The sequence below is a fragment of the Thunnus albacares genome, chromosome 22 (assembly GCF_914725855.1).
Source record: "Thunnus albacares chromosome 22, fThuAlb1.1, whole genome shotgun sequence".
In the NCBI taxonomy this organism is placed as follows: Eukaryota; Metazoa; Chordata; class Actinopteri; order Scombriformes; family Scombridae; genus Thunnus; species Thunnus albacares.
In genome coordinates this window covers 25,802,142-25,828,129 of record NC_058127.1, presented here as the reverse complement: position 1 = coordinate 25,828,129, position 25,988 = coordinate 25,802,142, and the positions used below count along the sequence as shown (strand labels likewise).

The 25,988-nt window shown below is 39.3% G+C and overlaps 2 protein-coding genes across 6 annotated transcripts in view; both read left to right on the top strand.

The window, feature by feature from the left end:
• map4k2 (mitogen-activated protein kinase kinase kinase kinase 2) overlaps nucleotides 1-25,988 on the top strand; it is a 46,956-nt gene that overhangs the window by 13,171 nt on the left and 7,797 nt on the right. The window contains exons 3-18 of one of the 4 annotated variants that reach the window (XM_044341233.1): nucleotides 1,038-1,128; nucleotides 1,461-1,525; nucleotides 2,556-2,611; nucleotides 4,959-5,006; nucleotides 5,112-5,154; nucleotides 5,296-5,368; nucleotides 7,147-7,278; nucleotides 7,475-7,537; nucleotides 7,715-7,796; nucleotides 9,355-9,471; nucleotides 9,635-9,713; nucleotides 14,134-14,192; nucleotides 14,312-14,361; nucleotides 15,123-15,161; nucleotides 15,615-15,648; nucleotides 25,641-25,797. In XM_044341233.1, coding sequence (XP_044197168.1) covers nucleotides 1,038-1,128; nucleotides 1,461-1,525; nucleotides 2,556-2,611; nucleotides 4,959-5,006; nucleotides 5,112-5,154; nucleotides 5,296-5,368; nucleotides 7,147-7,278; nucleotides 7,475-7,537; nucleotides 7,715-7,796; nucleotides 9,355-9,471; nucleotides 9,635-9,713; nucleotides 14,134-14,192; nucleotides 14,312-14,361; nucleotides 15,123-15,161; nucleotides 15,615-15,648; nucleotides 25,641-25,797 — 1,188 coding nt within the window. Of the gene's footprint in view, nucleotides 1-1,037; nucleotides 1,129-1,460; nucleotides 1,526-2,555; nucleotides 2,612-4,958; nucleotides 5,007-5,111; nucleotides 5,155-5,295; nucleotides 5,369-7,146; nucleotides 7,279-7,474; nucleotides 7,538-7,714; nucleotides 7,797-9,354; nucleotides 9,472-9,634; nucleotides 9,714-14,133; nucleotides 14,193-14,308; nucleotides 14,362-15,122; nucleotides 15,162-15,614; nucleotides 15,649-25,640; nucleotides 25,798-25,988 lie in introns of all 4 variants that reach the window. The other 3 variants (XM_044341232.1, XM_044341235.1, XM_044341234.1) reach the window with 3 other exon arrangements.
• Nucleotides 17,667-24,640, top strand: LOC122973585 (homeodomain-interacting protein kinase 1-like). 2 transcript variants are annotated; one of them, XM_044341239.1, is made up of 14 exons: nucleotides 17,667-18,294; nucleotides 18,695-18,899; nucleotides 19,006-19,203; nucleotides 19,296-19,477; nucleotides 19,587-19,710; nucleotides 20,038-20,148; nucleotides 21,056-21,139; nucleotides 21,244-21,404; nucleotides 22,342-22,839; nucleotides 23,045-23,161; nucleotides 23,316-23,405; nucleotides 23,570-23,680; nucleotides 23,818-23,954; nucleotides 24,060-24,640. In XM_044341239.1, exons 2-14 carry the CDS (start codon nucleotides 18,717-18,719, stop codon nucleotides 24,167-24,169), a joined length of 2,106 nt encoding a protein of 701 aa, XP_044197174.1. In that variant the 5' UTR covers nucleotides 17,667-18,294; nucleotides 18,695-18,716; the 3' UTR covers nucleotides 24,170-24,640. The 2 variants fall into 2 exon arrangements, with proteins under 2 accessions (XP_044197174.1, XP_044197173.1); XM_044341238.1 differs by having other exon boundaries at nucleotides 17,668-18,294; nucleotides 23,042-23,161.

Here is a 25,988-nt window from a genome sequence, read left to right as displayed (position 1 = left end):
TACTGCCCCCAAATTCAAAATGAGTCATCAAAAATAGTTTCAGGCTTTACAGGAAAAGAAAAGAGGGATTTTGATGTAGAAATACTCAAAAAAAGTTTGACACATATTTAGCATGTATTAGGGATACATTCATAATTAACACAGGGAGACAAGGTTAGAGCTTGGAAAATGTATTTTTCACTGTCTTTAAGGCCCAGACACACTGTGTGAATTAGGAATGTTCCAGAGTAAATTTAACAACCATAAGAGAAATATGGTGAAATCCTTGGTCGTCAGTCCAAAACAGTCTCACTGTGGCAGGCGGTTAGAGCTGTGTCATGTTTATTTATGTACTTCATAGCCATACCCATCTCGCAAAGGGTGACATGAAAATGAAACTGTAACAATGCTGTTAACGCTCAGTGTGAAGTGGCATTTGGGTAAGACAGCAAACAAGCAATGGACGGCACCATTAAAGTTAAAGTTTCCATTTTTTAAAGTAATAAATTATTAACATATCCATTTACATGTTGGAGGAAAAAACAGCCCATTACATTTTACACCATGTTTGGGTTTTTTCACACTTCAAAATCTGTAGTATAATAGTGGTACTGGTGTATACTGGTACTTTTTCCAGTTGTAGCCTGAACTTCAGGCTTCCATTCAACATTCCAGCAACTCTGATATTTTACTGCAGTTCTTACACCATTTGAGTCATCTCTCACTGTTGGATGAGGTAGCAGTGAGACTGAATAAAGTTGCATTTTTCAGCTTTAACCTTAAAAGGGTGACCAGTGAATTCCATGGTAGTTTCATAGACGACATGTACTGTTTTTAAAGCTTAATGCTGACTACCAGCAATGTGTCATGCTAGATCAATAGCATGCCAACGGACTTACTGTTAAATAAACATCCAATAAACATCAGCCTCATATACCAGTAACAGGTCTAACTGTATGGTTTACTGCTCTATAATTTCACTGCAGCTGTATGAACTCTGCACTGTCTAACACCAGACTGTTGTAAGAAAACACTGACTAAACCGTATGTCTGTTCAGGTGATGACATCACTTCCATCCAGCAGGAGATCACGATGATGAAGGAGTGCAAGCACAAAAACATTGTGGCCTACTTCGGCAGCTACCACAGGTGCTTGCTGTTGTCAGCCTGTCCTCTTCAGATGTGTGGAAATTCCTGGGATTGTTGGTGGACTTAAATATGTGGAATTTGACTTTTATTTCCCCACACTGCTGCTGGATTCCTCTCCCACTCTTTCTAGTGCTTAGTTAGATTGTTGGTGCAGCAGGTTGTGAATGATGAAGTATGTGTTAGTGGGTGTAAATGCATTAGCTTCATAACATTAGGGAGTGTCAACTTTTAGGTATTTTCTAGTGATACTGTGTGCTACAGTGTTGTTCTACACAATCCCTGCAAACAGAACACATGTCGAACAGCAAGATAAAAGTTATGTCTCTCTCCAGAAACACCAAGCTGTGGATCTGCATGGAGTACTGCGGTGGAGGGTCACTTCAGGATATTTACCATGGTACAAATACAAAAAAAATAAGATTCTGAATGTACCACATAAGCAAATTTTTGTATCATCTGCATTTCAAAATGTGCTAAAGTATAATTTTAAAGTAGCAGCTAAAAATTGTTGTTTTTGTTTTGTTTCTTACCCAGAGCAGATGAAAAAGATTATCAATTTCATGTTTCCAGTACAGATATAATACTGCATTCATGCCTTGTTGGCAGAATGGGAACAATGGAAGAACCCCCTGTTGTTCACAGATTATTCAAAGATGTTTTCCCTTAGCCTTTCAGTCACATCAAAAATGGAAATTAAGCCTAAATTAGCAATTTTTTCCATGTTACCTGGCTGATTTAGTACTGTAATACTGTACTTTCTTAACATGTTACTGAGAGTGATGGTGGGTTTGTCGCCATTTTACCAGCAGTTTGTTGATACTTCTGTAGTTCTCTGTGGGAGATATTTTATCTGTCAGAGAGTTCTGATATATGTGGCTCATAGTTAAAATTATATCAATAAAGCTGACATTTATAGTTTTTCCTACACTGCTTTTCATAATTGAATAAATGATAAATGAATGTGTTTAGCGTAGCTTAGCACAAACACTGGAAGCAGGGGGAAGCAGCTAGCCTAGTTTTGTCAAAAATAAAATCCCTCTTCCAAACACTGGACAGTTGTCTTATTAGATTGCACAACTTCTAACAAGATGAACAAGATCCAGCATGTAAAAAAAACAGATTTTGAGTTGTTTTGACAGAGATATGCTAGCGCTGATTCCAATCTTTATGCTAAGCTAGACTAAATATATTCTGGACCTATTTCTAGACGCATAGGTATGAAACTGATCTGACTCTGGGTAAGACAGCAGACATAATCACCACGTTCATTTGGAAACATTTGTTTAATTACTGTAAAACAGATATAAGAGTCGGCACAATGAACTTTTAAGAGCCAGTTCTCTATTTTTGGAAATACACCTGCAGGTTCAGTCTTTTCCCCCCTTCTTCTTGAGTGTATGAGCTATTAATCAAACTGTTCTTCACAGTGACGGGCCCATTAAAGGAGAAACAGATAGCGTATGTCTGCAGAGAAACTCTCCAGGTAAGACTCTTTGTGTGAGAGGCAGCTTGTTGCTGTTGCATTGTGGAATCTCTAAAGATACACTGCTGAGAGAATGAGTCATATGTTTTTCCCAGCCACAGAAGAGCTAAATAGTATTTAACCTTGCCAGACCACTAACTATACTGTAGAGGTAAATGCTGCTGCAGCATAACAGAGTCCAGAGCAAAACATACCAGGCAGTCTCTATTCTGTTATTGAGTGGTCATATCTTCACTGCAAGGTTTTATTGGATAATCAGGATGGTAGACCACAGGAGAGTCTGGCACTGAATAAATAAGGAGGGAAGCCCTGCAAACAACTAATGCAACAAAAGTCTTGTCTGCCTTTGTTTTGAAAAAATTAACAATGGTAAGCGGGAAATAATTATGCACTTTTCTTAGTTGATCCGTATTTTGGTGACATTTGCACCATATCTAAATAAACAGAATGATTATGAGTGATTAGAGTTAAATTGTTTCCAAGTCCACTGCCTTTGAATTCATCCTTTGCAGTCCAACTTTATATACAAACATTTTTGTGTACCTTTTGCCCTGCTTTGCAAATTCTCTTCCATCTTTCTTGGTTTCTTTTTAAGCTTTCCTTTTCATAATCCAATTTTTATTTTTTTTTAATTTTTCTAAAATCTGTTTTTTTAGTGTGTTTGCACCCATATAGATTAATTTAAACCATGATCGTGGCGTTCACATATGGAATCAGTACTACTACTGCAGAAGACATGATGGGTTACTTCACTTACATCTGAAATACACAAATAAATAGAATAAGAACAGTAAACTAGTCTAAGGTTTTATATATTATAGTTGTTGGTGCAACCCACATATAGTTCTGTAATTTTGTCATTGTTGTCATCATGATGTACTCTGTGCTAATGGTATTACTACAAGTAGCACTACCTCCACTACCACTACGCTTACAAACAGGCTACTCCTACCACCCCATACTACTACTACTTTAAATGTTGCTACTGTTTATTCTGTTACTATTATACTATTTATCTCCTTGTATGAATTTGTTAATAGGTGTCTTTATGTTATACCCATGTTTTAACTAGCGGCCTAGAGTAGTTTTTTGGGTTTTTTTGTAGCAATGGAGATACAGACAGGCAATTCAGGAAGAGAGAGGGGAATGACATGCAACAAAGGTTCCCAACTAGAATTAATATTGATATTCTTAAAGGGGAGATATTATACTTTTTTGTGATTTTCTGTTATTTATATAGAATAGAATAGAATAGAATAGAATAGAATAGAATATATCTTTATTGTCCACCAGGGTGAAAAATTGTCTTCAGCTCACCAAAACATAAAGATATACTACACACGATTCTTAGGGCCCAAATGCACCGAAAGCGATAATTGACGCCTCTCATTTGACATGCACCAATCGATCCTCCTATTGCGCACTGCAGACATCAGATTTGAAATGCCAACGCCACAGAACCAACACAGAGAGAAATGCAGAGGAGGAAAATGGAACTAAGAGTGTCTGTTTCCACAGTAAATCATCTGTTGAGTGTTTGATGGTTATTTATTTCTGCTTTAGGTCATAACCGCCATGAAACAATCAGAAAATAATGTTTTATTTCTCTCATCCTCTCTATCGCTGCTCCCTCTCCTTGCTGGATCACTGCCACACCGTCTCTCTCTAGCTCGGTCATGCTCGCAGCTCACTCGCAGTAGCTCTCTCTTTTTCGGCTGCAGAAAAACAGCTTTGGTCGCTGAGTCCTCATTTGATCCTCCAAAATTGCGGTCGGAGTAGGGGTGTCAAGGGATGTATTTGAGGAGTTGACATTTTGAGCAAAGCACAAAAAAAAAGTAGTGAAATCCTACTACTATGTTTCATTTAATTTGTTGACGTAGTCTGTGGAGCTGGCGGAAGTCGGCGGGTGACGCAGCTTTCAGAAGTTAACCAATCAGAACAGAGTGGGCTCCTCGGGAAAGGGTTCTTAAAGAGACAGGAGCTAAAACAGCCTGTTTGACACAGAGGCTAAACTGAGGGGCTGCATAAAGAGCCGGTATAAGATAAACAAGCAGTATTTTGAACTGTAAATCGTGCAAACATATTCCAGTAGAGCCCCAGATTAAAAATATAGACCTGGAAATGTGCAGAACACGTCCCTTTTAACTAACGTTGTATTTAATCAAACTGCCTGGAATTAGCTGACGCACGGAAAACCTGGAGCCAAGTACTATTCTAGGAGTAATGTTTCTGAGTGTTGGAATCCCCCCACCACCCCACCCAACAGGCCTATGTGATGGTTGACAACCATTAAATCAGCATGGTGAAACAGGAAGCTCTGCTCATTAACATTCTGTGTTTTTTCCAGGGTTTGTATCACCTGCACGAAACAGGCAAAATGCACAGAGACATAAAGGTACAACCGTTTTCTAAGCTTTGTGAAGTTGTCACATTATTTTCATCATACATTGCGATGATGTGTTTTGTCATGCGTGAACATCAGTGTACGCTGTCTCTGCAGGGAGCCAACATCCTTCTGACAGAACGAGGAGACGTGAAACTGGGTCAGTGGTGATCTGGACACACGTGCACATCTGCAATACCCATTACACTACTCACACTCATTAAGTAGGCTTAAATAGGCTGTCTATATTGGATTTCACCTGCTGTCAGCTTTGACTCTTGTCTGTCTCTTCTGTGTCCAGCTGATTTCGGAGTGGCAGCAGAGATCAGTGCCTCTGTGGCCAAAAGGAAGTCTTTCATAGGAACTCCCTACTGGTAAGATGAATGCAGCTGCACTCACCTGCCCTTATTGAACACACAGCCTTTAGTATCACAGGCAATATTTTGTCTTTATGTTTGGCCATTTCTACAGCCAGAAAAATGATAATTATACAGAGTTTTCCACACGACACAACAACAAAACCTTAGACAAAAAAAGATCAAAATTCATGCAAAAGATGGAAACAGAGATATTTACTTTTTTTTTTTTACGACTACTCCTAGTTCTCCAGAAACCGTGGCTACTGCACTACCCACAATTGATAGTGTCCTTGCCTTATGCCACAGTCACATCATGTGGTGTGGAACTTGGTATGGCATTCAAACCGAAAACAGGAATGCATTCAAACAACACTTTGAGTAACAGATCTATGAGTTTGAAGATTCGCAGACACCAAAAGAGGTATATAATACTCAGACTAAGACAGGTTTTTACAACTCCACCTTTATGTGTGTGTGATTGTCCAAATGACGTCACGTTATGTTTCATTAAGCCTATTCGACTTTTTCTGCTGGTCAACCCTGCGTTGTTTTGCTAAAGCCTTCTGCTTTGGCACTCCCACTGCCCCCATTCAAATGAATGAGAGGGCTGCGTTTTTTGGTGCAGGGCTAATGTCAGTTTGAACACGGCTTTAGCAATGAGAAAGATTTCCGTGGTCACACCTTGACTCTGATGAAGGCCTCGAGCCAAAATGTGTTGGACTCATAATAAAGTTGTTCTTCCAGTCTTGCTGGAGTTTTGACTCCTTCATGGTCACACCTTGCAAATTTTAATGCCATCAAACAACTGCAGGTGCCACTTTAACTTTAGTGTGGAGACTCTTCTGTATTATTGAGTGCCGTACAGATCAGAACATTCTCTGTCGTAATTATCAATCTGACTTGGACAGTATCCAGTTGAAAAGTCGGAAACTGGTAAATTTTATATGACATGAATTGATCAGGGTCAATCACCATCTTAATCAGCTCACACCCACTAAAAGTTGCCAGTACCACAAACATGTTTCAGGGATTGTTGTGGGACGTGTACTCCATCTCCTCCAGCCAGCTGCTCTTTAGATAAGGCTTAGTCCTAAGCCTCCTGGGGTGTACTTTGTTTCAGCAAGCAAAGAAGGGCTTCTGAGCAAGCCAACATTTCCCAGACACTGTTGTCAAAGATTTATGTTTCAAAGTACATCAAGTGTGACTGAATGCTTGATCTACTTCTTTAATGCCTCTCTCCCTGGTAATAGGATGGACATTTAGCTTCAATTTCCTTCTATTGTCAACAAATCTAATGAAATGATCCAAACCAAGAGTGAATGTTTCCTAGTAATTGTATTGTGTATCCAAAGTCTGATATATCTTATTCCTCTGTGTCATAGATCTCCATTGTTGTCCAAAAACTATTAATAACACATCAATATGCCACGCCGTTACACTGAACACACACACTTGCGTTTATTTTCTCAATCCTACACACACACTGTCCTGCTGCAAAAAATACTCGATACTCAACTGCTGGAAAATAATCCTCAACAAATGCACTATTTCCTACTGTTTGAGTAGCATTAATAAAATACTACAGAGCCCAACTCTTTCAGGAAATTACTGAGCCTTTTTAAAAAAAAAAATCCTTTAACCAGTCAAACCCTGTCATATCAGGTGGACTACAATGACTAATTGATACCAAAGCATTAATAAAAGGCCAGTGTCTGCTTCACACTGTGTATATTTCCTATTCAGGAGTGTTAAAACTGACATTTCCCTCCTCCTCCTTTGTGTAATCTGTCCAGGATGGCTCCAGAGGTGGCAGCAGTGGAGAAGAAGGGTGGGTACAACCACCTGTGTGATATCTGGGCTGTGGGCATCACTGCTATCGAGCTGGCTGAGCTCCAGCCCCCCATGTTTGACCTCCACCCAATGAGGTGAGTCAGCACAGCACCGACGACTGGAGACACAGAAATAATGAACTCTGCATGGTGTCAAAGCAGAGATATAAACAGTACAGATATGTGTTATGTAAGATTTTGGCTGCCTGGTTTACATTTTATCGGTGAGCGGCCACTGCACGTAAACAATTAAGACATTTTCCAGCCCGTGACATTTAAAAAAATGTTTCAGAGCGCTGATGTTGATGTCCAAGAGCAACTTCCAGCCTCCAAGACTAAAGGATAAAACCAAGTGGTGAGTTTAACTGTCCGTACTGCATGTTTTTTTCTCTCTCTCTTTGAAACTATTTCCTTTGAAGTCACACAGCACATGAAGTGATATTCCTGTTTTTTACCTTTTAATCTTATCAATATTCCTTTTTTTTAACAATTAATTGATTTTGTTGCTTTCTCTCGCCCCTTGTCTGTGCAGGACTACAGGTTTCCAAAGCTTTGTAAAGATGTCGCTCATTAAAAACCCTCGTAAAAGGCCGTCAGCTGAGACACTGCTGCAGGTTAGCTTGTTCTCTACAGCTTGTCATTAATGAAAAGCAGTTAGCAAACCATCTGTCTTCATATAGCCACGTGTCATATATGCACTACTCATAAATAGAAGACGACTTCTATTTTTAACCTTTTCCAGAAAAGGTCATTCTCTTTTCATAGAGAGCATGGAAATGAATGCCTCACATTCATACCCATATTCCCAAGATACCCAATTCCATATGGTCACAGTGGGAGCTACCCAGAACAATAGGCATGTAACTAAATGGAATACATAATGCAGATATGAACAGCATTTGAATTTGTGATGTAATATTTGTTATCCCCCCCGTGACCTGACAATTTTTCACAAATGCCACACATCAATTCTGCAAATCACAAGACACAGGCAATAACACACACTGCCAGAGTCAGCTGAACTCTTTCTTTTTATCCATTAATATGTTTAGATATGATATAAAAAAAGCCACTCCTTATAACATCTCATGATTATCAGATTCAGGCTTTCTATAGTATCAAGTGTAATCCGGGTAATTGCTGTCTGTATAGTGTGATCAGGAACTGCTAGTAGCTAATGCAGCATAACTCATGCTCTCATGATGCAGATTTGCTCAGTTTTGTTGTGCAGTTTTTAATTTCATTTTCATTTGGACCTCCTCCTATTGCATGCACAACTTCCAATTTGATTGATTGACTTTCAATATGTAATATGACCCAATAAGCTGTTATGGCAGGTTTTTGTCAATAGTTGTCTTATTTCATACAAATCCCAGAAGGTGTCACAGAGAAAAAAAAAAGTGTGATTTATGATTCGATAATTTATGCACACAAATTAGCAATATGTGGTCTCAATTTAATAGACAACAGCTTTCAAGCTCTGCCTCTTCCTCTCACTGTAGTAAACTCATACAAGCTGCTGTATATATATCATTATAGACTGGCTGTGTAGCTTCATCCTATTTGAGATGTGTTTTGGTGGCGTGAGTGCGAGAGACAGAAATCAAGAGCATGAATTATTAATTCTGTGGAAGACAGGCAACATGTTGCATCCTACAGATAATGCAAACATGCAGTCCTCCTTTCAGTTTCATTGAAACCAACCAGCATAGCATCAATGTCCGAGCCTGATAATCAGACTCATCAGGCCATTTAGTTTTACACGATTCATTTAGCCCGCCATCATGTTCATGTTAACTGATTTCTGTTGTTTTGTTTGCCCTAACCAATCACAGTGATGTATCCGTCCTGCTGGCATCATTTTCAAGCTACAGCAGCGGTTGCTAGAAGCAGAAATATGTTGACTTAAGAATTGTTATTGCATCCATCTCAACCACGCTTGTCGACATTTTTTAAATTGCTGAACAAAGCAGATATGTTAGTGGTGATATAGAGATCTGTAACCAGTATAGCAATGTCCTTCCATAGAGTGAAATTTTGAACATTGATAAAAGGCTAGTTAATATGTATTGTGAGGTTTTCTTTGACACCATTTTGGGTTATTTTCTGACATCAACGTAGTTTCCTGATCAGTGTTCAAAGTCATGATCAGTCTGTGGCTTCTTCCTCCAGCATCCGTTTGTGACACAGCTGTTGACCCGTAACCTGGTCATTGAGCTGCTGGACATGGCCAACAACCCTGAGCTCCACAACAGCCCCACACACAGCATAGATGACAACGAACTGGAGGTTAGTGCTGCAAGGACCGAAACAGAACTGATACCAGGGCAGGGACAAGTGGACAGACTGGCTATCAGATATTTATGTGTTCTGTAAAGTCAGAGCTGGTGGACAGAAAAAGTCTGATTCAGGGTTTTTGCTGGTGTGTTATATAAAAGTGTTGTGTTGACAGGTTGGGGAAGTGGCTCCTGACAAGATTCAGTCAGCAGGGAAACACCTGCCTGTGGAGAGAACCCTGTCTGAAGAACAATGTGAGGACACACCCATACACACACATACACACATGCACAACAGATTTAAAGGATGACATTTTGAATCAAATGTCAGTCTGATGATCTTTAGATTTGTTGGAAGGCAGATGTTTCCAGTCTTTTTGCTAAACATGTCCTAGATCAATCTGAGTATTTGATGCACAAAGATGATACTGATATTGATGAACATACATCCCAAAGTTTGATGTATTCCATTTAAAAGAATTGTTCAACAATTGGGAAATACACTTATGCCCCAAACAAACAGAAATGTAAGAATGAGTTTATGGTTTCAGGGGGAGTTAGGGTTAGCTTCTTGGAGCCTTGGCTTCACAGTGAGGTTGGCAGGTTGGTTACCACCGTGCCTGTACAGCGACCAAAGCCAAAACATGTGACCACCCACTGAATCTGGCAACCCCATAGCTGGAGATGCGTCACAGATGTGCTGGGCGGATGGATGACCTGTCAGGAAATAGATCCATCATGTTAATCTCAACATTTTTGTTTGTGTATGGATTAAACAAATGCAAGACAGTGGTGGTGTTGATAGGTGTATTTTTAGTAAGGCCAACAGCATGGCTCCATAGATGTCAATCTGTCAGCTGGTTGGTTCATCCCTTTGGTTCAGACTGAAATATATGAAACATCTATCGGAAGGATTGCCTTGACATTCATGTGTGCAGACATTCATGTTCCCCAGACGATGAATCCTACTGACTGATCCTCTGACTTTTCCTCTAGTGATTTTGAGATAAATGTCTGAACCATTGTTTTTGGATGGATTGCCATGAAATTTGATACACACATTGATGCACCCCCAGGATTAAATGTAATAACTCTGGTGATTCCCTGACTTTTCATCTAGTACCTCCATCAAGTCAAATACACATCAAATTAATGTCAGCCTTAGCTGTTCTTTGTGTTTAGTGCAAAGCAGGAAATGTTAGCATGCTAGCACCCTAAATGGTGAATTTGGTAAACAGTCCAGCTGCTAAATATCAGCATGTGAACAATATCATTGTGAGCATGTTGGCATGCTGACGTTTGCAGTTAGCTCAAACCACCACTGTATAGCCTCACAGAGCTGCTAATGTGGCGGCTTTGGACAGAGCCAGGCTAGCTGTTTCCCCCTACTTCCAGTCTTTATGCTAAGCTAGGCTAACTGCCTCCGGCTTTGTTCGTAACACACCAACATGAGATTGAAATACATCTTTTCATCTAACTCTCTGAAATATAATCAATCTACTTATCTCCCAAAATGTTGAACTATTTCTTTAACTCCGTCCTCCATCTTCCTCATATTTTTGTGTATTCTTTTGTCTTAAATATTAATTAGGATTGTAGTTTGTTTCTGACATGTGTAAACACTGTATGTGAAAGTACAGTGATGGCAGTGCTTGTGACTGTATGCACACATGTCTAAATATACTGTATGTTGGTTGTACTTGCTGAAGAGTGGCTTCATTGTCCACTGCAACCCAGTATTCAGTGCTGTAATCTCCATAATACGACTGAGGACAAAAGCCTCTCAGTCAGCCTGCTGATGGCTGCCCTCGTCCTATAACCCATCCATACATGTGGGACGGAGGCTGCGTCAGAGGATGGCACTGAGAACATGCCATTGGTGTGTGACAGACAGTGGTACTTCTATGTGCTCTCTGGCCTGAGTGACTTCATATCGCTGCACTGCCTGTCGGCCTCTTGTAGTGCAAGTGTTTTCTGGTGTGATTGTCTGTCTTCACACTCTGCCCAGTACCATATCATAAATGAGTGTGGTGTTGACCTCAATTTCCCACACATATAGTGCGCTATTCATAGACAAGCCACAAGCACACATAACACCTGCAAGTCAGTCTGACAAATATGGGCTGAAGGTTAACACTACTACTGCTACTGCTGCTAACACGTTCAGGAGGCTGATATAACCACTAAATAAGGCTGGGTAGTGAACCTCAGTACTGGCCAAAATGTGCCTGTATCAGAAAATGTGAATTACTGAAATTTGGCATCAAATGTGCAACCAGATCTTGTTCACTTACCCTTTGATCAAACTGTTTCAGATTTAAATCAAAATATCAAAGTTTGACCAATTCCAGACAATTTTACAAAGATGGTTTAGTATTTGGTACAGCAGCTCAGGTACTGCATTGGCACTAGTATCAAACAATTTCAATGAAACATGTTTTTCTTGCTGTAATCATTCTTCCTGTTCATACTGACCATTAGAAGATCCCTTCATAATCCACTTACAATGGAAGTGATGGGGGACAAAATCCACAGTCCTCCCTCTGTGCAAAAATGTATATAAAAGTTTATCTGAAGCTAATATGAAGCTTCAGCATCCAAATGAGTCAAATCAAGTAGATATCTTTCAACATTACAGTCTTTTTAGTGCCAAAGTACCTCTTCTTGTTACTATACTTCACACAAAGAGGGAATTTGATGCTAAAAAGACTGTAAATGTGTCAGATATCCACTTGATATGACTAACTCAGACTGCTGAAGACTCATACAAGCTTCACATCAACTTTTAAATACATTTTTGTACTAAATGACTGTGTGGACGCACTGTGGATTTTGGCCTCCATCACTTACATTGAAAGCACATTTGAAGGGGATCTTTTAATATACAGTATGAACAGGAGGCATGATTACAGCAAGGAAAACCTCTTTCACTGTTCATATGGACACGTGACTGTTGTTTTAAGACACACTTGAAAAATTGTGGAAGTATCCCTTAAAGGTAAAGTGGAGAACAAAACAATGCAATAAACACATTGAATATCAGGGGAGGTAAGACAACTGGTAGTTTGTGGAGGGCAACAGGAAATAAAAATAGTAATGCAACAGCATGGCATCATGCTGAAAAAACAGCACTACAGTAGAGGTTGGGGAAGTTGTTGGCTTCGGTTAGATTTTAACACAGCGCAGAGCTTTCAAATCAGCTCTCAACTGCTTTACCACTCAACAAGAGATCATTGTAATCGAATAATTGAAAAGTCTCTTCAAGTTTTCATACTATTTTGGGCTTTTGGGAAGGTGGACAAAACAATTTTCTTAAAACATCAGACTCATTTATTCCCATTCATTGCCAAACTGTACAGAAAACAACTGCAGAAACTTGTCAGAACTTAAAAATTTGGAAAGACGTTTCATCTATTGATGCAGTCATTCAGCAAAACCATGAGAACTGACTGAGCCGAGTCGATACAGCAACTTCTGCTTTCTGGTTGAATAATTTCCTCATCTGGTGCTTCAAAGTCAAACTTTTAACCAATAGCGTAAGTTTATCATAGTTACAGGAGGACCCACTTCCTCCTGTTAATCACATCAACATCAAGTTATCAGTGAAACCAAAGCAGGATATATATTACAACACTCTACTTTGAATAATAATTTGTGTCAAATATGTTTTTTTTTCCACAAGAAAAGTTCAATTTATCTTGTTAAAAACCTTAAAGTGACATCTACTTCCTCTCCCTTATTAAAAATTCCAGAATCTACGAATATGCAAATATTTTTCATTTTAAAAGTTTTCCTGCTGGACACAAGATATCTCCTACTTCACTGTAAAGTCCCTTCACAGTGTTTGTGTTTTCACATCACACTAGTGTAAGTTGAACATTGTACCATGATTGGCTCCAAACTAGTTGTGATGTCACAAATCATGCTCGTAGGTTCACGTGTTCAACTGAAATGTAAAGTGAGCTGAGAGAAACTTTCCTCCTTCAGCAGATGGAGCTGGAAACAAACTCTGTACATACATCATTCCACACAGAGAAGCTCAAACATCTAACTGTAGTAACCAAAAAAGCAAAACACATTTTTGAGTGGAGGTAGACTTTAAATGTCTTATCATGTTATTTAAACACTAAGAAGAAATTAACAGTGATGTAAAACAGTTAGGGGATACCAGAAATGAGCAATAACTGTCCTTTATTGTAATGAAATGCTGTAGTGTGTATTTATATAGTGTCGCTTTAAGGCGTTAAAGTCAGATTGTATGTGAATTAGTTTTTAACCTTTTGTCTTTAATATCGAAAAATATTGCATTCTGGATCTGGATTATAGACAACCCTCATTTTGTTATTGTGCATGAAACAATAACAAAAGCTGCATCATTATAATCACATTACCATCATCACCTTGAAATAGCTAAAGAAGCTACACCGTGTGGAGCTCTGTAGCTGTGTGCCAGTCTAACATAGTGCCAGCTCATTATTGACTTGATAGGTGATGTGTGGCTGCAGAGTGCATCCTGTGGCTAGCCACAGCTAATGCTAATCAATGCACTTGAGAGTGAGTGCTAATCAATAGTCTGGGAGGACATTGGCCTGCTCTTTGGTGACTTACTCTAATAAAACACTCTGTTCTGTGTGAATAAAGCAGTCATTTCACTTTGATTACGTTTTCTTTTCAGTTGACCAAGTGAAGTTTGGGCCCCCGATGAGGAAAGTCACAGAACCTTATCCTGATATGGTAATGCACTGATATTTTTGTGACTGTCATGTATATTTGTGACATACATGAGTATTTGTGACATACATGAGTATACATGAATATGACCAGATGTTGTGTTTTGGCTCCTCTTTTAGCAGGGCTCTTATGATGACGACTGGAGTCTGTCTGGAGATGAAGACAACTCACCGTAAGACTTCCTGTTTTCCTCTTCACTTCATTTTGTATGGAAAATTGAAAAGCTTATCACTGTTGAGTTGTACAAGCAAAAAAAAATCTGATAAATGAAAGTCAACTGTGAAATGTGTTGAGTTCTACAATAAGTCAACAGTGAGCTGAGAGGAAATTTGAGGATTTGTTGCACTAACGCACAACCCAGAAATGAGAATGTGAATATTAAAGCTGTTTGATTTACATGATGGATCCTTTTGAAGTTAGACTGCTATAATGGGCCAACAGTTATGTAATCATTATTGCTAGTAGTAGTTACAGAGAGAGTGTTTGTCGCATTATTGCATTATTACTAATTAGGGATATTAATAGCAGTAACAGTTAATATAATGTTTAATGACTACATCATCTTTTATTTGATTTCCTGTGGTGTATATGACCTTATTTTTTTGGTGAGATGGAAAGAAAACGGTCACAGGTGCCATGTTTGATAAACAGAGTAAATATGTGTATAATACATTTCACTATCAACTTGATGAGTTCAGTGTTATTATTACTGATAGAAATGATGGATAAGACTATGAGACCTGAGAGAGGAATAAACTGGAATTATTCTTAAATATTGGTACAATATATCAGCAATCCATAGCCTCATTTCAAATATCAGCATCATTATTGGACTTCAGAAACCAATACAAGTCAACTCCCGGTTCCTTCCCTGCCATTGTTATCGGCCATTCAGGCCCATAGTCAGATAAACACCAGGTCTTCCTGTTGCAGGAGCCTGTTGGAATGTGTGGAGCAAGCTCTGCAGCTGAGGTAGGCCACGTCCATCAACTCCAGCCTCTCCTAACAGCAGTGTCCTCCCCCCTCCCCATTCCACATGAATTCATCTGAAATAAAACCTGTGCTTGTTATATGATTTTGTATATGTCAGCTAAACATCTTTGACATAATCAGTGGGTTTGTGATCACTCTCCTCTTCTTTAATCTCATCCCCAAACCTGCAAAAAGTCCTGCTGTACTTTTCATGATCTGGATGTGATTCACCACAAACCCACTGGTTCTAAGCTTTTTGTGCTTTTTATGTCTGCTTTTTTGGTGTGTGGTTTTTGTTTTTGTGCTGCCCACAGCATTTTCAGCATCTGCCTTTTGTTGTCCAGCTTTTTGTCTTGACAACGTTGCTTGATTTGGATCTCATCGGATGGCTTGATTCTTTGCAAAACTGTCTAGTCAGAGGCTGATCAGGACATTTTCTCCTCTGTCTTTCAGGAGTTTAACCATCAGGAGGGCGCCATCTACTGATGTGAGTAGGAACTATATAGCCAAACACCAAAGCTGTTCTCCAATTGCATACTATATACTAGTTCTAACCTGGGTTTGAATGAGCATATGCCTGCAAAATAGAAAAATGAATTATACTTAAAAATGCCAACAACACAACTTAACAGAATAGATCAAATAGATTTATTTTACCCATAAATTCAACAAGAGTGTTTACTGTGTTTGTGATAATTTCATATACTCCTTAAAATACCGTCAACAACTGCTCACAGATTCCCTGCTGTCACCATAACTTTTAAATATTTATCATGTATTTCAAACACATGGTTCTGATCAGTGGTGAATTAATATAATAATATTCAGTGAGAGACTCAATACAAAACCAACTAGGGTTGTATGGCATTATGTTTGTCTCAATTCTGAACTACAAGAGGAAAATATTTTCTGTACAAATGATATTTTGTAGAGAAATTATTAAATGGTAAATGGACTGTGCTTATATAGCGCCTTTCTAGACTTCTCACCATTCAAAGCGCTTTTACACTATGAGTCACATTCACCCATTCATACGCTGAATGGGTACAGGTGCTACCATGCAAGGTCCCAACCTGCCCATCAGAGGAAACTAACCATTCACACACTGATGGCACAGTCATCAGGAGCAAATATGAGGTTCAGTATCTTGCCCAAGGACACTTTGGCATGCAGACTGGAGGAGTCAGGAATCAAACCGCTGATCTTCTGATTAGTGGACGACCTGCTCTACCTCCTGAGCCACAGAAACAATACAACAAAGAACAAATAACTATTTCATTTGAGCAAACAAAAAATTTAGTGCTCAATAAATGTATTTGTGTTTTTGCCGTAGAAGCACACTCTCACTCAGTTTTACTAATTTGCCCTCTCTTAAACTCTGTACACTGTCCAGTTTTGCATCGAATATTAGAAAATAATATTTCTATATGAAGTATAATGAATGTGCTTCCAAAAAATCTTTTTCCCGTGCTCAAAATGTCATATTACATGCTCATGAGAATTGAAGTAGGAGATCTTGTGAGTTAAACACTTGAAATGAAGAATATTTGTATATTCATAGATTTTGGATTTTCAATGAGGGAGAAGGAGTAATTTGTCATTTTAAGAGTTTTAACAAGGTAAGTGAACTTTTCTGCAAATAAAACGACATTAGACAGTCACAAAAATGTCTTAAAACATGTCTGGAGGGGATCTTTATGTGAGTTTAGTGAAGAACATTTCTCATCATATACACTGTTGTTGTTAAACAACCAGACCGTTCGCTTACTTGATGGGTAAAGACCTTATATGAGCAATCTTTGAACAATCCTTTCGCAAAACTGTATGGTGCAGCATCAGATTGTTTTATTGGTCTCTAAAGGATAAGTTAACAATTTATTTCAACAGTCAGGTTGTTATCAACCGTGAAAGAGGTTTTCCTCACTGTAATCATTCTTCCTGTTCATATTGGCTGTTAAAAGATCCCCTTCAAATGTGCTTTCAATGTAAGTGATGGAGGCCAAAATCCACAGTGTGTCCAGACAGTCATTTAGTGCAAAACTGTATTTAAAAGTAGATGTGAAGCTTATATGAGGCTTCAGCAGTCTGAGTTAGTCATATCAAGTAGATATCTGACACATTTACAGTCTTTGTAGCATCAAATTCCCTCTTTGTGTTTCCTCAGACAGTGTTTCCCTGTTGAGCTGCGGTGGAAGTAAAGTAACAAAAAGAGAGACTTTGGCACTAAAAAGACTAATGTTGAAAGATATCTACTTGATTTGACTCATTTGGACGACTGAAGCTTAATTTTAGCGTCAGATAAACTTTTAAATGCATTTTTGCACAGGAGGACTGTGGATTTTGTCCCCCATCACCAAACCAAACACTGGCTCTAGACAGGACCTTTGACGTATTTTCGCAAGTTTAACAGCCACCATAGGTTCTCCTACCAACTTGGAAGGGGAGGGGGAGGGGTATTACGCTTGTTGCAATCTGCAACCTCACTGCTAGATGCCACTAAATCTTACGCATTGGACCTTTAGCTAGCTAGCAAGCTTTGTTCTGCTGTCAGTTAGTTCTTCATATGTGAACAGTGCTTTCATGTAGCAACAGTTTATACTTCAAATGTGTTAATGTTGTTAATATTTTCAGGTTTTAGTTTTGGTTAAGTTTTTACCTGCTAACACACATAATATTTAGTCGCTGTCTGGTAAAAAAAAAATTATATCTCTATTCTGGGGGTATATCACTTGAAGCATTACATGCCGGATGAAAAAATTCTCAAACATCAGGGCCAAACCAAAAGTGGTTTGTGACAGGTCTAAAACCAAGGCTGAGTTAACAGATAAAATAATACAATAAATAAAATTGTACATGAGTAGTGTGATCATATGTTATTTGTATACAGTATATCTGTGTACATTTGGTTCTAGTTCTTTTGGTGCCCATTTGCATATTTTGGAACCATGTTGTATGACACAGCTCTAGAATATTACACCATAGTGAGATTCTAGAACTCATGTCCCATATGAGGATTTTCTGTGTTCAAGTTTACATTTTACTTTGGACCAACGTGAAGAGTTGAAACGCAAACAAAATCAACCTCTGGACGAATCCAAAAAACTCAACTGATTGAGAATCTTACGTGATACAGGTACGCAATTGTTTCTTTCTCTTTGATGTGGAAAAATGTTTGAGAACTTAGAATCAGAAGAGGAAAGATGACTGAAATATACAACATTAAGATCTGTTTACATTAACACTAACCATGTGCGGCTACTTCTTTTATATTGAACTCATATTGAAAGTAAGAGAGGATGTATTCTACAGTTCAATCAGTCAGTACAAAGTGTAGGTTAATACTTTCACTGCTGTCTCTTAATTTGTGTGTAAAATAAAAAGCTTGATATTGAATATGAAGTTCCAGCTGCTAGTGGGGATGTATTTAGTTTGGATTAGACCCCAGACAGATAGTTTAACACTGAGGTGTTTATCATGAGATGATAACAAATGAAAGTAATCTGTTCGTCTCTTTTGTCACATTTTGTTTTTAGCAATCAAGACAATCAGTTCATCATGAAAAGGAACAAATACAAAGCCAACATCATGAGCACTCTCTACCCATTACCCAGCAACTATAAGCTGTTGACTTTTCTGGGACAGGGAGGCTTTGGAGAGGTGCTGAAATGCATTAAACGGGACACTAAAGAGACTGTTGCTGTAAAGATCCCACAACACGGCTGCAGCTTAAGCAATGAAGTATGCCACTTTATTAAGTTAATCAGTCTGAGATGATGTAATGTGTGTTTGTGTGTATGTGTATATACCAACTAAACATCAAATTTGTCATGGTCATTATCTACAGTTGAGTCTATTGAACTACTTCAAGTGGAAGAACCTGGACGAGTGCAACATTGTTAGGTTTATTGATTCGTTCCTGCTAAGAGACAACAGATGTGCTCTGGTGTTCGAGATGCTAGATATGACCCTAAGGGACTTCTTATTCTACCAGAGGGACTTTATCCCTTTGTATTTACATGAAGTCAGGAGTGTAGTCCAACAGGTATGGATACAGTACCATCAGAACACACAACACAAAGAGCTGTCAGTGTTAGTGCATTCTGTGAATTTCATCACTGATCTTTGAACTTGCAGATGGCCACAGCATTACATGCACTGAAGACTCTTAAAGTGATCCATTCAGACATAAAGTTGGACAATATTATGCTGGTGGATCGAGAAGCACAGCCCCTCACGGTGAAGCTCATTGACTTTGGATTAGCTTTTCGCACTTCTATAGCCAAGCAGGGGGGCACTCACCAAGCAACACAGTATAGGTGAGCATCATTATGAATCATTATTCTACCAGTTTGTAAGATATTTCTGCCATTTGCTAAAATATGGCAGTGTTTCTCATCCTGTATTATACATTTGTTTCGTATTCAGGGCTCCAGAAATTATTATAGGACTCCCATTTTCAGAGGCCATAGACATGTGGTCTCTGGGTGTTGTGATGGGGTTCATGGTGCTCGGTGACGCGCTCTTCCCGGGGAACAGTGAATATGATACAGTAAGTCATTTAGGTTTAATACCCAGCCCTAGCTAGTAGTGGCCAAAACTCCACAGTCTACCTTTAAAAACATCAGGACACTGACACTGTCACAAAACTCTGACTTCCTGGAAAACAGTAAATCTAACCAATAAAGCAATCACAAACTTTTACGTAATCCTATATAACATGAAGCAGTATATTTGGGGTGCTGTCTATGTTTTAGAAGCATCTCTGACAGCTTTAAAGTAACTTGCACCTTGAAATGTGCTATACTAGTTTATAATTAATATTATTTTGACTGCATCCTGCTGCATATCTTGATGTGATGCTGTGTTTTGTCTCCAGATGCGATGCATAGTTGAGCTCCTTGGTGTTCCCCCAGACCATCTTCTGTGTGCTGGGATGTATTCAACGGACTATTTTGTCAAAAGGTCTACCGGTCACTGGAGACTGAAGGTATGGAATAAAATTAGGGTCATATGCATTGTAGCTGTGTATCACCATATCTGAATGTGTCAAAACATTTTGTATGAATACATTCGAATTTGTAAAAACATTTTTCCTGATATAAGTCCACATTTACCTACAAACTGAGTGCTGATTTAAACAATGGCTCCTAATGTTACTTTATTTTTAAAATATCATCTATGTTGCTTGTTTTACACCTACAAAAAAGGCCTATTTTAAATTGTGTATATTTATATGGGAGTTGGGCATGAGCGTTGTTAAGTTCAGAGGCTCATAGGGTGTTCAGTTGTGGCATGCTTTCAGCACCTTCAGCGGACACACCTCTAGCATTTCAGAGCATCCTCATTGGCTACTCAGGAGGAAGTGTCAAATGTGGGATGAAAGTATTTGTATTTGTAGGTTTGATTTGTTCTCGTAGATTTGACTCGTAGCTGTAAACTTTGGATTCACACATGCAATTGAGTTCTGTGTGAACTTTTTCCACCCACAAACAGATAGATGTGTAACTGCAAACCTTTTTTGTAACTGCAAACCTTTGCAAATCTTCGTTATGTACTCACACATCGGAAATCATTTTTGCAAATCTTTTTCATTTGTTCACAAAATGTCATGCACAGCTACAGATCTCCTCATGGATTCAAAAATTAAATCTATTTGTGAAGATATTTTTTACACATTCAAACATTTGAATTAATTTGATCAAACATTTTTACACATTCACACATTTGAATGTATTAATACAAAATGTTTTCACACATTCAGACCACAAAGTCATCTCATCCTTAACATTCTCTTCTCTAATTAAGATTATATATTTATAGTTTCCAACATTTCCCAGAAGTCAACCTGATTAAGTAATTAAGAAGTGTCTGAAAACCACTTCACCTTCTTTCAGAGACCTCAGGAGTACTGGGGCAAATACACACCTCCCGGTGCCTACAGGGCCTACCATTTTCGCAACCTGGATGATGTGGAAACAGTAGGTGTTTAAGTAGATGGTACTGTAGCTGCTGAAGAGAGACTTTGATTGATAGCAAAGCTGACTTGACTGCTGTTGAATTTGCCCTTTGTTCCCAACATTAGTTGCCCCTGGTGAACCTGAAAATGGTGGAGGCTGATGAAAGGAAGGAGTGCATCGATCTGCTGAAGGCAATGCTTCGACTAGATAGTAACGAGAGGATAACTCCCAGTGAAGTCCTTGCTCATCCGTTCATCACAAGGGGCACCCTAAAGCATAGCTCAGAGTAAGTGTTTGTGTTTGCAAGTCAAGGCTTTATATTACTGCTTTGCATACATTCCCATTCAAAAAGCATCAACTTCTCTCCAGAAATACTAGTCAATAATTTTTTTCAACAAGTTATTATGGTCTCAATCACTAAATTCTGGCCCACTAATAAGTGTGCTGGTGGTCATTTTGGAAATTATTACCTCTGTTAGTAAGATATAAAGACAAATAGTAGCTTTGATGTTTGCTGTGTGGGTTTTGATTGACAGCTATGATTGACAGTTAGCTCAACTGCTGCTCTCCCCAGCTCTGGGACTCGCACTGAGCCAGACTATTGTTGCAGTATTTCAGTAAGTTTAATGTTAATTGATAACAATACCTGCCGTGTTAGTTAGCTAACAAGTCTGCATCACTCAGTATTCCAGGTAAGTAAGCGTTAGCTTCAGTCCACGTTAGCAGGGTGTGTTTCCAGACTCCTTATTGGGAAGGTCCTGGCTCAAAATGGGAAAGATGGTGCCGACTGTAAGCTGGAACTCTGGGCTCCAAACCGGCTCCAATGCAAATCAATGGATGACATCACACGTTGCTACGTCCATCTTTATATACAGTCTATTGTAATGGAACAGGTAGTAGTAAAGAGGGTTTACTAGGGCGAGGGTCAGGGCTGTCTGCTTGTTTTCTATAAGGGGACTTATTTGGTTGTTTGCCGTGACTAGAATAATCATTGCAATGAGGAAGACTAAGAGGGACTTGAAGAATCGGTGTATGAATGAGCGTTCATATATCAGGATTCAAAGTCAAAGACAGACCATGTTACGTACAGGGCGATAGGGGTGAAGATAAATGAGTAGTGGTCGAATTTAAGGCTAATACTGACATCAAAGGTGAGGGTATTTATCAGTTTCAGTTGGTGATGATTATTTCTGAATATAACAGTGTGACTTTTCCGTTGACAGCCATGAAACTTTGGAGTCCAGTACCAGCCAGGCAGCTGATCCAGGAACCAGCCAGGGAGCTGATCCAGGAACCAGCCAGGCAGCTGAACCAGGAAACATCCAGGCAGCTGAACCAGGAACCAGCCAGGCAGCTGAACCAGGAATAAGCCAGGGAACTGAACCAGGAACAAGCCAGGCAGCTGAACCAGAAAACAGCCAGGCAGCTGAACTAGGAATAAGCCAGGGAACTGAATCAGGAATCAGCCAGGCAGCTGAACCAGGAACAAGCCAGGGAACTGAACCAGGAACCAGCCAGGCAGCTGAGCCAGGCACAATCCAGGGAACTGAACCAGGAACCAGCCAGGCAGCTGAACCAGAAAACAGCCAGGCAGCTGAACCAGGAGCAAGTCAGGGAACTGAACCACGAACCAGCCAGGCAGCTGAATCAGGAACCAGCTGGGCAGCTGAACCAGGAACCAGCCAGCTTAATAAGACCAAGGAGAGCAAGGTTGATGAGAGGTAGGTTTTGACTCATCAATTTCTCTCTACAGCTGCTATGTCATTAGATTAAAACCCTCATTTCATCTTAGCAGGACAAGATCAGATGCCGTAGTGTTGGGGCACGATTTACAAAATTTGGCGTGAATCTGTGCTATTGACTGGGTTTAAACAGTGATGTAATTTAAGCAATTAGAATTCAATTGTGCCCATCTTAATCCAGCAGTGTAGATGGAACCCTTGGAATAACAACATTACCACCGGGTATTATCTTTGTTCAACCTCCACCAACTGCTTCCGGCCTGTCATGGGAAGAGGAAGGGGAATGGAAGTATGAAACCTGGTAAGACTATTTTCTCTGGTCATGTCAGTTTTTTAAATTAAATATTATCATCAACAAAATTCGACAACGGTTGTAGTGGTTGGGTTTATGGTCATTAGCCTTTAATTTGCTTCAATTGCACCATAAAGTAGCTGAACCTGTCTTCATTCAACAGCATAAGTGAAAACCCAGGATCATCATCTCCATTCCGAACTTCTTACAGTTTGTCTTGGGATGAGGAAAAGGAATGGGAGTATGAAACTTGGTAAGACTATTTTCTCTGGTCATGTCCAGGATTATTATCATTAACAAAATCTGACACAAAGCAGTTTTTCATTTATCACTTTTCTATGGAAAATAATAGACAGATGAGTTCCTAGACAGCTGTCTGTTGTACCATGGATTGATTCATGTGTTATAATTCCACAGCACGAGTGGATCCGATGGATCAGTTTCACCAACAATACCTCCAGGTGTTATCTTGGTTCGGCCTGCACCACCCAAATGGGATGAGGACAGTGGTCAGCAGAGTGAGGCTTGGTGAGATAATTTCCTCAGATTTGTCAGTCATCAGAAGAGACAGATGGATAACTTAGGCCATCATTAAAGCAGATTAGAGACCATGTGTACATCATGACATATCAGGAATAACATATTAACTGTGTGTGTGTATTTAGCCCATTGGATTACCTTTCTAAAAATACTCCAGTGGAGTCCTCCAGGAGGGTTGAATGTAAGCCCCCTCCCCCACTCTATGTACCCGAGGACTGTAACATGTACCAGGACAACACGGAGCCCACTGGCATCATATCTGGTAGCAAATGGTCACCTCCAGTTGTGTCTGAATTGATAAGACCTTTCACATTGTTATTCATTCCAGCGAGAACGGGTGAAGATTTAACATGCTTTTGATTTTCAGATGATGCAGCACTTGAACAGAAGAAGAAGAAGAACTGCTTCAAGCGCTTCTGTTCCTGGATGAAGAGAACGTTCTGCTGTTGCATCAGAGTTGACAATGACAAGGGCTGAATTGCTCTGTGAAAGTTTTTAGCACAACACCTTGCTTGATGGTTTTCACTCAGGAAATATAGAGGGATAGAGGTGATGTCACCATCACATGCCTACCCTATCACATGTAAACTGACGTGTCTGCGTCGGTTTACTCTAGGTCCCAGTTCCAAAAACATGCAGGTTAGGTTGATTGGAGACTCTAAATTGACACTAGATCTCATTTTGGTCATTCTAAACTGACAAAAGAAAGGAAGACTACAATCAACAACAAGTCAATGAACACTTTAAAAACAAAATTTACAAGTTTTTTTTCAACTTTTAGAAAAGCAAGGTGAACCACTAATATATATTTTCTGTATATATAGCCTGTGATACCAGGAATCATTGTACCCAACCCAACCGGTCAAAGCAGATGGCCGCCCACCAAGAGCCGGGGTCTGCTTGAGGTTTCTACCCGTTAAAGGGGAGTTTTTCCTTACCGCTGTCGCCAAGTGCTTGCTCATGGGGGAATTGTTGGGTCTCTGTAAATTAAAGAGTACGGTCTTGACCTGCACTATGTGAAAAGTGCCTTGAGATGACTTCTGTTGTGATATGTCGCTATATAAATAAAAATTGATTGATTGATTGATTGATTGTAATGTAGGTGCAAGTTTTTCTACATATCAACATGTTAACACATACGGTAACAAATTGTATTTTAAGTGCTTAAAGGGATAATCCATGAAGTGAACCAAACAAGAATACATAAAAATAAAAAACTCTTTTGCTGTGAAATGTTTATTTAATATACAGTATATTCATTCAGTATACTGTATATTAAACTATAATTCATTATTCATTTAAATTAATTGTTCTTTCAAGGAGACTTTGTTTCCACTGTCCTTTTAATTGGTATATAGTTCTTCACTGTAAATTGTCCAGAAATTTATAGGAAAACCCCTAAAAATGTTACCATAATGTTTAATATGTTGGCTTGTTAGCAATCCAACACACTTATATTTTGCACGTTAGTGTAATGTTTAGCATGTTAGCAAGCTATGTGAGCAATAAGTTCAGAATACACTTGAGACCGATGGAAATTTGTTTTAGACGAGTTACTTGTTGATGGCACTAGTTGAAAAGACAGAGGTCATTGTATCTGTCCTCCAGAGACCATGAATGTCTCTTACTAATTTCATAGAAGTCTATTCAGTAGCTGTTAATTCTCTCTGCACAAAACCGTTGGACCAACAGACCAACTGGCTTACTGTCACAGAGAAAGAGCAGAGCAGGTAGACCCACGCAGGAGACAGCAGGCAGACAGGATCAATGGTAGAGCTATTTATTGAAAATCAACAGAAATGCATATCATCATTAGAACATGGTATATATTTTATAGCATTAGTATATAGTATGCAATTGGGATCCATGCTTAGATCACATGTTCAAATATTACATCTTCAGAGTAAGTAATGTCTTTCCTCATGTATTGTGACGTCATGTGTTTTAGGGAGGTAGGAAGAGCGGTTTGTTCAGCCCATCTACAGCCTCCCTGCCAGCCTTCAGATGTTTAACTCCCAACACAGAGGACAAAGACTTGACGCTGAGACCGAGCTGTACACTGGGCCCTGACACCGCCATCACTGCTGACTCTACCTCCAATACAGGTACCACACATCACACCAACTACTCCATTAGAGCTTGTTGTATCTCATGTTGGATCTTCAATGTGTCAGCTTTGTGGTCAGCTAGATGACCATGACTGATCACAGTAAACTCTGAGGTCTTAACTGTGATCAAACTGGCTCAGAATGAAGTCAAGATGGACAAAAACAATTCTTCTCCCTCTCTGCTGTGT

What these genes read in the sequence shown, in the direction of transcription:
- LOC122973585 (XM_044341238.1), top strand. Translation starts at nt 18,717, where the DNA reads ATGAAAAGGAACAAATACAAAGCCAACATCATGAGCACTCTCTACCCA. An exon ending in CACCAAGCAACACAGTATAG is followed by an intron (nt 19,478 to 19,586) that starts GTGAGCATCATT and finishes TTTCGTATTCAG; the next exon opens with GGCTCCAGAAATTATTATAG. An exon ending in GAATGGGAGTATGAAACTTG is followed by an intron (nt 23,406 to 23,569) that starts GTAAGACTATTT and finishes ATAATTCCACAG; the next exon opens with CACGAGTGGATCCGATGGAT.